General features: G+C 49.7%; 1 protein-coding gene across 6 annotated transcripts in view; it reads left to right on the top strand.

The window, feature by feature from the left end:
* Positions 1–13,750, top strand: part of STEAP1 (STEAP family member 1) — a 76,253-nt gene that overhangs the window by 13,566 nt on the left and 48,937 nt on the right. The window contains exons 2-3 of one of the 6 annotated variants that reach the window (XM_075587476.1): positions 7,251–7,319; positions 8,066–8,162. In XM_075587476.1, the coding sequence (XP_075443591.1) occupies positions 7,303–7,319; positions 8,066–8,162 (114 nt within the window). In that variant the 5' untranslated portion in view covers positions 7,251–7,302. Of the gene's footprint in view, positions 1–5,817; positions 5,846–7,248; positions 7,320–8,065; positions 8,163–9,026; positions 9,229–13,750 lie in introns of those variants that run through there. The other 5 variants (XM_075587478.1, XM_075587480.1, XM_075587481.1 and 2 more) reach the window with 5 other exon arrangements.

The following is a 13,750-nucleotide window of genomic DNA, read 5'->3' as shown; positions in this document are numbered from 1 at the left end:
GACTGTACGTGGGGTGAGTTACAGACAGGACTGTACGTGGGGTGAGTTACAGACAGGACTGTACGTGGGTGAGTTACAGACAGGACTGTACGTGGGGTGAGTTACAGACAGGACTGTACGTGGGGTGAGTTACAGACAGGACTGTACGTGGGGTGAGTTACAGACAGGACTGTACGTGGGGTGAGTTACAGACAGGACTGTACGTGGGGTGAGTTACAGACAGGACTGTACGTGGGGTGAGTTACAGACAGGACTGTACGTGGGGTGAGTTACAGACAGGACTGTACGTGGGGTGAGTTACAGACAGGACTGTACGTGGGGTGAGTTACAGACAGGACTGTACGTGGGGTGAGTTACAGACAGGACTGTACGTGGGGTGAGTTACAGACAGGACTGTACGTGGGGTGAGTTACAGACAGGACTGTACGTGGGGTGAGTTACAGACAGGACTGTACGTGGGGTGAGTTACAGACAGGACTGTACGTGGGGTGAGTTACAGACAGGACTGTACGTGGGGTGAGTTACAGACAGGACTGTACGTGGGGTGAGTTACAGACAGGACTGTACGTGGGGTGAGTTACAGACAGGACTGTACGTGGGTGAGTTACAGACAGGACTGTACGTGGGGTGAGTTACAGACAGGACTGTACGTGGGGTGAGTTACAGACAGGACTGTACGTGGGGTGAGTTACAGACAGGACTGTACGTGGGGTGAGTTACAGACAGGACTGTACGTGGGGTGAGTTACAGACAGGACTGTACGTGGGGTGAGTTACAGACAGGACTGTACGTGGGGTGAGTTACAGACAGGACTGTACGTGGGGTGAGTTACAGACAGGACTGTACGTGGGGTGAGTTACAGACAGGACTGTACGTGGGGTGAGTTACAGACAGGACTGTACGTGGGGTGAGTTACAGACAGGACTGTACGTGGGGTGAGTTACAGACAGGACTGTACGTGGGGTGAGTTACAGACAGGACTGTACGTGGGGTGAGTTACAGACAGGACTGTACGTGGGGTGAGTTACAGACAGGACTGTACGTGGGGTGAGTTACAGACAGGACTGTACGTGGGGTGAGTTACAGACAGGACTGTACGTGGGGTGAGTTACAGACAGGACTGTACGTGGGGTGAGTTACAGACAGGACTGTACGTGGGGTGAGTTACAGACAGGACTGTACGTGGGGTGAGTTACAGACAGGACTGTACGTGGGGTGAGTTACAGACAGGACTGTACGTGGGGTGAGTTACAGACAGGACTGTACGTGGGGTGAGTTACAGACAGGACTGTACGTGGGGTGAGTTACAGACAGGACTGTACGTGGGTGAGTTACAGACAGGACTGTACGTGGGGTGAGTTACAGACAGGACTGTACGTGGGGTGAGTTACAGACAGGACTGTACGTGGGGTGAGTTACAGACAGGACTGTACGTGGGGTGAGTTACAGACAGGACTGTACGTGGGGTGAGTTACAGACAGGACTGTACGTGGGGTGAGTTACAGACAGGACTGTACGTGGGGTGAGTTACAGACAGGACTGTACGTGGGGTGAGTTACAGACAGGACTGTACGTGGGGTGAGTTACAGACAGGACTGTACGTGGGGTGAGTTACAGACAGGACTGTACGTGGGGTGAGTTACAGACAGGACTGTACGTGGGGTGAGTTACAGACAGGACTGTACGTGGGGTGAGTTACAGACAGGACTGTACGTGGGGTGAGTTACAGACAGGACTGTACGTGGGGTGAGTTACAGACAGGACTGTACGTGGGGTGAGTTACAGACAGGACTGTACGTGGGGTGAGTTACAGACAGGACTGTACGTGGGGTGAGTTACAGACAGGACTGTACGTGGGGTGAGTTACAGACAGGACTGTACGTGGGGTGAGTTACAGACAGGACTGTACGTGGGGTGAGTTACAGACAGGACTGTACGTGGGGTGAGTTACAGACAGGACTGTACGTGGGGTGAGTTACAGACAGGACTGTACGTGGGGTGAGTTACAGACAGGACTGTACGTGGGGTGAGTTACAGACAGGACTGTACGTGGGGTGAGTTACAGACAGGACTGTACGTGGGGTGAGTTACAGACAGGACTGTACGTGGGGTGAGTTACAGACAGGACTGTACGTGGGGTGAGTTACAGACAGGACTGTACGTGGGGTGAGTTACAGACAGGACTGTACGTGGGGTGAGTTACAGACAGGACTGTACGTGGGGTGAGTTACAGACAGGACTGTACGTGGGGTGAGTATCAGACAGGACTGTACGTGGGGTGAGTTATAGACAGGACTGTACGTGGGGTGAGTTACAGACAGGACTGTACGTGGGGTGAGTTACAGACAGGACTGTACGTGGGGTGAGTTACAGACAGGACTGTACGTGGGGTGAGTTACAGACAGGACTGTACGTGGGGTGAGTTACAGACTGTACGTGGGGTGAGTTACAGACAGGACTGTACGTGGGGGGAGTTACAGACAGGACTGTACGTGGGGTGAGTTACAGACAGGACTGTACGTGGGGTGAGTTACAGACAGGACTGTACGTGGGGTGAGTTACAGACAGGACTGTACGTGGGGTGAGTTACAGACAGGACTGTACGTGGGGTGAGTTACAGACAGGACTGTACGTGGGGTGAGTTACAGACAGGACTGTACGTGGGGTGAGTTACAGACAGGACTGTACGTGGGGTGAGTTACAGACAGGACTGTACGTGGGGTGAGTTACAGACAGGACTGTACGTGGGGTGAGTTACAGACAGGACTGTACGTGGGGTGAGTTACAGACAGGACTGTACGTGGGGTGAGTTACAGACAGGACTGTACGTGGGGTGAGTTACAGACAGGACTGTACGTGGGGTGAGTTATAGACAGGACTGTACGTGGGGTGAGTTACAGACAGGACTGTACGTGGGGTGAGTTACAGACAGGACTGTACGTGGGTGAGTTACAGACAGGACTGTACGTGGGGTGAGTTACAGACAGGACTGTACGTGGGGTGAGTTACAGACAGGACTGTACGTGGGGTGAGTTACAGACAGGACTGTACGTGGGGTGAGTTACAGACAGGACTGTACGTGGGGTGAGTTACAGACAGGACTGTACGTGGGGTGAGTTACAGACAGGACTGTACGTGGGGTGAGTTACAGACAGGACTGTTCGTGGGGTGAGTTACAGACAGGACTGTACGTGGGGTGAGTTACAGACAGGACTGTACGTGGGGTGAGTTACAGACAGGACTGTACGTGGGGTGAGTTACAGACAGGACTGTACGTGGGGTGAGTTACAGACAGGACTGTACGTGGGGTGAGTAACAGACAGGACTGTACGTGGGTGAGTTACAGACAGGACTGTACGTGGGTGAGTTACAGACAGGACAGTACGTGGGGTGAGTTACAGACAGGACTGTACGTGGGGTGAGTTACAGACAGGACTGTACGTGGGGTGAGTTACAGACAGGACTGTACGTGGGGTGAGTTACAGACAGGACTGTACGTGGGGTGAGTTACAGACAGGACTGTACGTGGGGTGAGTTACAGACAGGACTGTACGTGGGGTGAGTTACAGACAGGACTGTACGTGGGGTGAGTTACAGACAGGACTGTACGTGGGGTGAGTTACAGACAGGACTGTACGTGGGTGAGTTACAGACAGGACTGTACGTGGGGTGAGTTACAGACAGGACTGTACGTGGGGTGAGTTACAGACAGGACTGTACGTGGGGGGAGTTACAGACAGGACTGTACGTGGGGTGAGTTACAGACAGGACTGTACGTGGGGTGAGTTACAGACAGGACTGTACGTGGGGTGAGTTACAGACAGGACTGTACGTGGGGTGAGTTACAGACAGGACTGTACGTGGGGTGAGTTACAGACAGGGACTGTACGTGGGGTGAGTTACAGACAGGACTGTACGTGGGGTGAGTTACAGACAGGACAGTACGTGGGGTGAGTTACAGACAGGACTGTACGTGGGGTGAGTTACAGACAGGACTGTACGTGGGGTGAGTTACAGACAGGACTGTACGTGGGGTGAGTTACAGACAGGACTGTACGTGGGGTGAGTTACAGACAGGACTGTACGTGGGGTGAGTTACAGACAGGACTGTACGTGGGGTGAGTTACAGACAGGACTGTATGTGGGTGAGTTACAGACAGGACTGTACGTGGGGTGAGTTACAGACAGGACTGTACGTGGGGTGAGTTACAGACAGGACTGTACGTGGGGTGAGTTACAGACAGGACTGTACGTGGGGTGAGTTACAGACAGGACTGTACGTGGGGTGAGTTACAGACAGGACTGTACGTGGGTGAGTTACAGACAGGACTGTACGTGGGGTGAGTTACAGACAGGACTGTACGTGGGGGGAGTTATAGACAGGACTGTACGTGGGGTGAGTTACAGACAGGACTGTACGTGGGGTGAGTTACAGACAGGACTGTACGTGGGGTGAGTTACAGACAGGACTGTACGTGGGGTGAGTTACAGACAGGACTGTACGTGGGGTGAGTTACAGACAGGACTGTACGTGGGGTGAGTTACAGACAGGACTGTACGTGGGGTGAGTTACAGACAGGACAGTACGTGGGGTGAGTTACAGACAGGACTGTACGTGGGGTGAGTTACAGACAGGACTGTACGTGGGGTGAGTTACAGACAGGACTGTAAGTGGGGTGAGTTACAGACAGGACAGTACGTGGGGTGAGTTACAGACAGGACAGTACGTGGGGTGAGTTACAGACAGGACTGTACGTGGGGTGAGTTACAGACAGGACTGTACGTGGGGTGAGTTACAGACAGGACTGTACGTGGGGTGAGTTACAGACAGGACTGTACGTGGGGTGAGTTACAGACAGGACTGTACGTGGGGTGAGTTACAGACAGGACTGTACGTGGGTGAGTTACAGACAGGACTGTACGTGGGTGAGTTACAGACAGGACTGTACGTGGGGTGAGTTACAGACAGGACTGTACGTGGGGTGAGTTACAGACAGGACTGTACGTGGGGTGAGTTACAGACAGGACTGTACGTGGGGTGAGTTACAGACAGGACTGTACGTGGGGGGAGTTACAGACAGGACTGTACGTGGGGTGAGTTACAGACAGGACTGTACGTGGGGTGAGTTACAGACAGGACTGTACGTGGGATGAGTTACAGACAGGACTGTACGTGGGGTGAGTTACAGACAGGACTGTACGTGGGGTGAGTTACAGACAGGACAGTACGTGGGGTGAGTTACAGACAGGACTGTACGTGGGGGGAGTTACAGACAGGACTGTACGTGGGGTGAGTTACAGACAGGACTGTACGTGGGGTGAGTTACAGACAGGACTGTACGTGGGGTGAGTTACAGACAGGACTGTACGTGGGGTGAGTTACAGACAGGACTGTACGTGGGGTGAGTTACAGACAGGACTGTACGTGGGGTGAGTTACAGACAGGACTGTACGTGGGGTGAGTTACAGACAGGACTGTACGTGGGGTGAGTTACAGACAGGACTGTACGTGGGGGGAGTTACAGACAGGACTGTACGTGGGGTGAGTTACAGACAGGACTGTACGTGGGGTGAGTTACAGACAGGACTGTACGTGGGGTGAGTTACAGACAGGACTGTACGTGGGGTGAGTTATAGACAGGACTGTACGTGGGGTGAGTTACAGACAGGACTGTACGTGGGGTGAGTTACAGACAGGACTGTACGTGGGGTGAGTTACAGACAGGACTGTACGTGGGGTGAGTTACAGACAGGACTGTACGTGGGGTGAGTTACAGACAGTACGTGGGGTGAGTTACAGACAGGACTGTACGTGGGGTGAGTTACAGACAGGACTGTATGTGGGGTGAGTTACAGACAGGACGTGGGTTACTTTCCTGCCATTTATGTTCATTCCCTATTTCTGAAAATACACTGAGACTTCCTTCATACACGTACAGTATATGTTGTCATTTTGAGTTGGTTGTAAAGGCACATCAGCACTTTTATCAACAAGTACATCATTTTTGGCATTTAATGTAACATTTGGGTTTAAAATACTCATGTTTTTTTTATAATTATTACATTTATGAAAACTAGAAGTTGTGAATCCAAGTGATACTAGTATTAACTACATTTAAAGGTCTTAATACACACACACACACACACACACACACACATATAATTTTTATTATAGAGAGAGAGCTCATTTATATCTACACTACAGTAAAGATTACAGCTTTAAATATTCTAAATGTGGCATAAAAAGCATGGAGCCTCCCACAGTCAGTTATACTAACAAATATAATTTCTTCTTTCACTCTTTTATAACAATACTATATCATATGTATTGGTACATGTCTATACAATGTATATCAGTTTGTGTGTACTATATATGTGCATGTGTGTGTATTATGTGTCTGCGAATGTCACTTCTCCTTCCACCCTCACTTTATAAGAAAGGTTCAGTTTATGAACTGGTCTGTACAGTCCATTAATGGGTCGGTTTACAGGGGCACAGTATTACATTGCCAGGAAAAGTAGCTCTGATTCATAAAGGATCACATGCAATGAGAACCAATCCTTCAACAACTTGTTCTGGGGTTGCACAATCCTCCCCTCCCCCCTCAGTGTGTGTCATTCAGTAGTACAGTATAATTTATAGTGTGTTTTTTCTCCTAGTAAGTGAAAAGAGTTTTCTTGTCACCCATAAAAGATAATATGCTGCAGGGTTGTTTCCATTCTATAAAAATGCCTATGGTCCACATTTAACCCCTTGTGCATGTACTGTTAGTACCTTCTCGACGGGGGTATTTGCACTGTACGTTGAACCTGTTCTGCGCTGAGGCTGTCTGAAGCGCATTACTCAGTTAATATAATTGTTGGCTGTTATTCTCAGTGGTTCAAAGAGCAGAATATACCTTTTCAATAAACATGCTTACACTTAATGATGCTTAATTTAGTCATTTCTAAAATGCGGTGGCATTTGCACACATTGCATACTTGCCATACTTTCCAAAATCAGAGGACCAGGACGAAAATACCCTTCTGTAAGTTTATTTACTAGGCAAAATGATTTTGTTGAACTCTGCATAATGGTAGCTATTCATAGACGAGTACAGCTCACTTCCCTCTCAGTACCTCACTGTTTGTTGTATCCACAGAACTGAGTCTATTTTCTTATATTAACTTTTTTATGCGACAACTCAAACAAAATGAGAGTAAAGTTCCCAACTATATTAATATAGCAAATCTGTGCTTTTTCCGAATAGAAATAGGAAATGTGCCGCTGGATGATTTAAAATAAGGAAAGCATGGAAGGAAATGAGACAAGAATACAGGTGAGTTAGGGACGTATTTGTTTTTTGCTTTTTCGTTTACAAATATGTACACAGCATGTTCTACCATTTGTGACCCATTCGTTATTTATTAACTATTGATTGGGTGAATTGTCAGAAACAAACAACTGAGTCATCAGTAACAAAAGAATAAAAGAGAACCCTCAGTTTCAATAATAAAGTTATGATGGATTTTTATACCTCTAAAAGCAGAGAACTTTACAGAAGCTGTGGTTTGGTATACAGGTTTTTAGCTTTTACATTGATGTCATAAGAACTAATATTGCTTCAGCCTGCTGACCCTGCTTCAGCCTGCTAACCCTGCTTCAGCCTGCTAACCCTGCTTTAGTCTGCTTAACGGGTTTCTTCTTCAAATTTCTCAGATTCATCCACTAGTTCAGGGGTGCTCAACTCCAGTCCTCAAGACCCCTACAACAGGTCAGGTTTTCTGGATATCCCTGCTTCATTACAGGTGGCTCAATCAGTCATTGGTTCAGCACAGGTGGCTCAATCTTTGACTGAGTCTGCCCTGGAACTAGAATCTGAGTTCTGTTCCCTTTCCCTTTTTGCAGCTCTGCCTGCTGGCCCTTTATGTTGTAATACTTTCCCTGTAGTTATTATTCCCTGTGCAGGCGATTTGGATACATTAGTTTCTTTATTTCCTAGCCTCCTGCAGCGGTTGCCACGACTACCCCTGTTATTCCCCTGGCATAGTGGACTGTTCCACTCACCCTTGTCTGTATTCACAGTTTCCTTAGCCCAGGCTCTGTTCCTGTGAGGAGCCTCCATTTTGCTTTCTTTTCACCTCAGCAGGCTAGCAGGCACAACCTATGCCCTCAGTTCCCGGTAAGAAGCATCGTTTTTACTTTTTTGTCCTTACTATCAAGCACTATTATTGCAGACAAACTCTCTCACTACACCATCTACAAGTATATCTGTGATCTGATGCTTTTCAATAAAGTGAAGAAAACTTATAGAACTTGTGGTGCTTGTAAACGGAAACTAGTTAAGCTGTCTGACCATATATTATCCAGCATATTTCCCTGTGGTTCCAGCACAGTAAAAATGGATTCTATATACACTGGCGACACACTTTATTCGAGCTCGGCTAGTCCCACGAATTCGGGTATACCCGGGTGTATTGAGGTTTGTGACTGTTTTCTGCCCGAGTGCATTGAGGTATTTTCAAGGCAGGGATTGAAGCATTTTATTCCCGCTGGCTGCAATACTGCACAGTATATATATATATACTGCCTGACAATTCATGAATTTATGCCATCTGGTAGACACGCGAAGCATTGCAGCCTATTAAATCCTAATCATTATCATTTAACAGATCAGCCGCCCGTCAGCCAGGCATGAACCCAGGCTGGGAAGGCAAACGCAACGGGGCTTGTCAGAGGTGAGGAGCGGCGCATTCCAGGTATCTGCCAGGTACATACTGGGTATTTGCTCGAATAAAGTGTGTCGGTGCAGTACCTTGAATTCAGCATAGAAGCCACTGCTTACAGCCTTTAGACACAAGCAAGCAGCTTACACTGCACACAGCCTGCAGCAGTACAAGCAAGCAGCTTTCACCACTTCTGCAGCAGTACAAGCAAGCAGCTTACACTGCACACAGAGCCAAGCAGTCTTTACACAAGGCAGCAGCACTGCAGTCAGACAAGTGCATTATACACAGAACTTTGATTGCTATTTTCTGTCTTTGAGTCCACCCTCTGCACAGCTTCACAGAGAAGGAGTACCATCTCACCTAACCCTCACGGCCAGTGCCACCAAGGGCCACACCACCGGACACCGCCAGGACACGGGTCAGAGCCACCGGACCCCATCTAAGTACAGCTACCCCTACGCTTACCGCTGCAGGACACCTACCGGCACTATCTGAGACAGTCATCCATCGCTGATGCAGGTAACAGACCGCACGCCACACACATTGGCTAAAGGCCTACACACATCTACAGCATGGCAGAACTCAGATCCTTACTAGACATCACGCAGGAGAGTGACCACTCAGACACAGAGACCGCTGCGCAACTGCAACAGGCGCAGGCAGACGCAAGGCCTAAACGGACAGTCACACTGACACAAAAGGCCCGCGAAAAATATGAGACTGACATTGAAGCGCACCGCGCTAAACTAGAGTTGGCCTGGGAAACAACCACACTTGGGATACGCAATGTCGCCAGCGCTGGCAATTATGTACAACAGCTCGAGCAGGCGATAACTCAATTGAAGGTAGATCACTCCGGCTACCAAGCGCTGTCACAGGCATATTTCACCTATCTAACAAGAACTAAAACGGAAGATAGCATGCGAGAACGCGACCTGCAAAAGGCGATTGACCTAGAACGTGATGGCATCGTGCAAACCACCATCACGGAAGCTGAGAATAAGAAAAAAGACCTTTTGCAGGAGACCGCATCGCAGCGTTACAGCACATCCAGGCACTCGTCAAGGTCAGCAAGATCAGCGCAATCTAACACGTCAAGCGCAAGCGCTAGCAAGGCACGAGCCACCGCAGAGTCCGCACGTGCCAGGGCCGAATATGGTCGGAGAGAGGCAGCCGTAAGGGCATAAAAAGCGCGCATAGAAGAGGAGAAGCAGAACGCCGCCAATGCCGCTGCACGTAGAAAGGCCGAATTGGACACGGATCTAGAAGCTCTAAGCAAAGAAGAGGATGCCGCCATAGCCCAAGCCGAAGTCTTAGAAGCAGCTGTGAGACAGGATGGCGGGGAGCAACCGTACAGACGGATAGCCTCAGAGGATCCAATCCAACGCACTGAAGACTACGTAAGGAGCCTCTTCAGTGTAAACACCAGCGCACCATCTCAACACGAAGGGAGTGACTTCACAGACACCGAAGACTTGCTAGGTTCACATGGAGAAGACGCCGTTCCTTTAAGGGTACACGCTACCTGGGATAGCCACAGCCGCAACAGTGACCCACACGCCAGCGCGCACACGGAAGCACTACAACAGGCTCGCAATCCAGGTACACCCACACAGTAAAACACAGCCTTTCACACTGACCAGCAGTCATCACGCGTCCACGCCAAGGAAGAGGCGACCGCAGGGACCCCCCCGGTAACTACCTCAGAACGCGACCAATACGCCGATGCCTCAGGCCTGACAGACATGGGCAAGTACATGATCCGGCGTGACATGGTGCAAACAGGACTTACCAACTTTGACGACCGCCCTGAGAACTACCGGATGTGGAAGTTCACGTTCAAGGACGCAATCGAGAGTCTGGGCTTCTCAGCAAGGGGGGAGCTCAACCTGTTATCCAAATGGCTGGGGAAAGAATCCAGGGAAAAGGCGAAGAGACTCGGGACGGCAAACGCGAACCACCCCCAAGTAGATTTTGACCTAGTATGGGAAAGGCTAGAAAAGTGCTACGGTAGCCCCGAAGCAGTCGAAGATTCGCCCTTCAAAAGAGTCGACAGCTTTCCCAAGATCACAGCTAAAGACTACTCAAAGTTACGAGAGCTCGGGGACCTGCTGCAAGAGCTGGAGTTTGCAAGAAAAGACCATTCCTTAACAGGTCTTAACGTCCTAGACTCAGCTCGTGGAGTGAGACCCATCTTGGAGAAGCTACCCTACAACCTCCAAGAAAGGTGGATTTCACAAGGCTCCAAATACAAAAGGGAGAAACAAGTCGTCTACCCCCCATTTTCAGTCTTCTTAAGCTTCATTTGCGAAGCAGCAAGGACGAGAAACGACCCCAGCTTCATTTTAGGTGCGCAGACCACATCCAGTGCCAGCCACCCGAAGAATGAAAGGTCAGCGGCGAGATACAAGGATGCCAGAACACCCATCTTGGTCCACAGGACGGATGTGTCCCCTACAACCCACGCGAGTCCCGACCAGTCGGCCGTCAGGAACAAGAAACCAAGGGACCTTAACAAAGAATGTCCCATACACAAAAGGCCGCATCCGCTTAACAAGTGTATCGGATTCAGAATGAAGCCCATAGAGGAGCGGAAGAACTTACTCAGGGAATGGGGAGCTTGTTTCAAATGTTGTGCTTCCACAGCTCATTTATTCAAGGACTGCAAAGAAGCTATAAAATGCACAGAGTGCAATAGTGACAGGCACATAGCCGCTTTACATCCAGAGACTATGAAGCCTAAATCTAGCAAGGCCCATAACCCTACGACAAAGCAGGGCGGGGAGGAAGAAGAGGGAGAGACACCCCCCCACATCGGTAGCGTCCAAATGCACAGAGGTATGTGGAGAAGGAAGCGATGGTAGATCTTGCTCTAAAATATGTCTTGTAGCAGTGCACCCAGAAGGACAACCTGAAAGAGCTAAAAGGATGTATGCTATCATCGACGACCAGAGCAACCGGACATTGGAGAGGTCAGAATTCTTTGACATGTTCAACATACAAGACAGCGCCTCTCCGTACACGCTCAGAACGTGCGCAGGGCGAATGGAAACTACAGGGAGGAGAGTGAACTGCTACACCATATGCTCAGTGGACGGCAAAGTGAAATACCCCTTCCCACACTCATCGAGTGCAATCACATGGCGGAAGATAGGAGCGAAATCCCCACACCAGACATAGCGCGACACCACCCCCATCTCAAAGCTATTGCCGATCGCATCCCACCACTAGATGAAGGCGCCCAGATCTTGCTGCAACTTGACAGGGACATCATGAGAACACACAAGATCCACGAACAGCGAAACAGGGAACATAACGCTCCAAGCGCTCAAAGGCTCGATCTAGGATGGGTGGTAGTGGGAGAAGTGTGCATAGACAGGATTCGCGGACCCGACAACGTAGACGCCCTACGAACAAACCTGTTGGAGAACTGTCGTGCATCTCGCTTCAAACCATGTCCGAACCACTTCCAGGTCCAAGAGAAGTTCGAGACCAAAACGATGTATGGAGATGCGTTTGTGGCAAACAAATACACAGATGACTTAGGGCGCACAGCGTTCCAGACGACAAAGGATGATGATGAACAGGCACCATCAGTGGAGATAGAGAATTCCTGAGGTTAATGGATAAGGAGCTCTTCAAGGAGGAATTAGGCAGTTGGGTGGCCCGCTACCATTCCGCTCACCAAGAAGACGCCTCCCAAATAACAGAGACCACGCCATGTCTAGACTCACTTCGCTCCGCCGTAACCTACAAAGGAAACCGGAGACCAAGAAACACTTTGTGGCCTTCATGCAGAAGATCTTCCTCAGTGGTCATGCAGAATCGGCGCCCCCACTGAAAGAAAGCGAAGAATGCTGGTACCTCCCGTCATTTGGCGTCTACCACCCCCAGAAGCCTGGCCAAATTCGAGTGGTATTCGATTCCAGTGCTCAGCACCAAGGAGTCTCCCTAAACGATGTTCTCCTCACCGGGACGGACCTGACAAACAGTCTTCTGGGAGTGTTGATCCGCTTCCGCAAGGAGCCAATTGCCATAACGGCGGACATTCAACAGATGTTCCACTGCTTCCTCGTGCGAGAAGACAACCGTAACTACCTAAGATTCCTGTGGTACCAGAATGACAACATAGAGGACGAAATCATAGAGTACTGCATGAAAGTACATGTCTTCGGTAACAGCCCATCACCTGCGGTGGCTGCCTACAGCCTCAGAAGAACGGCTCAAGACGGAGAAGCAGAGTTCGGGAAAGATGCGAGGAACTTCGTCGAAAGAGACTTCTATGTGTACGACGGGTTGAAATCAGTCCCCACCGAAGAAGAAGCCATAGACCTACTCAAAAGGACACAAAAGATGTTAGCAAACGCCAACCTAAGATTGCACAAAATAGCCTCCAATAGTGCCATAGTGATGAAAGCGTTCCACGCAGACAATCACACAAACAATCTCAAGAATTTGGATCTGGGGACCGACACGCCTCCCATACAGCGGAGTCTAGGGATAAGCTGGAATCTTAAATCAGACACATTCACGTTCCAGGTATCCATCAAGGAAAAACCCTACACCCGACTCGGAGTCCTGTCCATGGTTAACAGTCTTTACGATCCGCTAGGATTCGTAGCTCCAGTCACTATACAGAGAAATGTGCTTCAAGAAGCAGGACTGGGACACCCCACTACCTCCAGAAAGACGGAAAGAGTGGGAAACGTGGACAAATTCTTTGAAGACCCTAGAACAACTTCAGATCCAACGCCCCTACTCACCTATATCTCTCACCGCTGCACACAGCAAATTTGCTTTGTGTGTTCTCAGATGCCTCTACAAAGGCCATAGCAGCGGTGGCCTACTTAAAAACCACTGACATGGGTGGAAGTTACCATATCAGGTTTATCCTTGGCAAAGCTAAACTGGCGCCACAACCCGACCACACTATACCCAGACTCGAACTATGTGGCGCAGTATTAGCAGTAGGTAGAAAAAATTAGGGTGCTCAACCCAGATGAAATCCATCCAACTCGGTGGACTATAAATCAAAACCCTG

Source organism: Ascaphus truei, chromosome 2 (genome assembly GCF_040206685.1).
Source record: "Ascaphus truei isolate aAscTru1 chromosome 2, aAscTru1.hap1, whole genome shotgun sequence".
NCBI classification, from domain to species: domain Eukaryota; kingdom Metazoa; phylum Chordata; class Amphibia; order Anura; family Ascaphidae; genus Ascaphus; species Ascaphus truei.
This window is presented reverse-complemented; position numbering and strand designations above follow the sequence as displayed.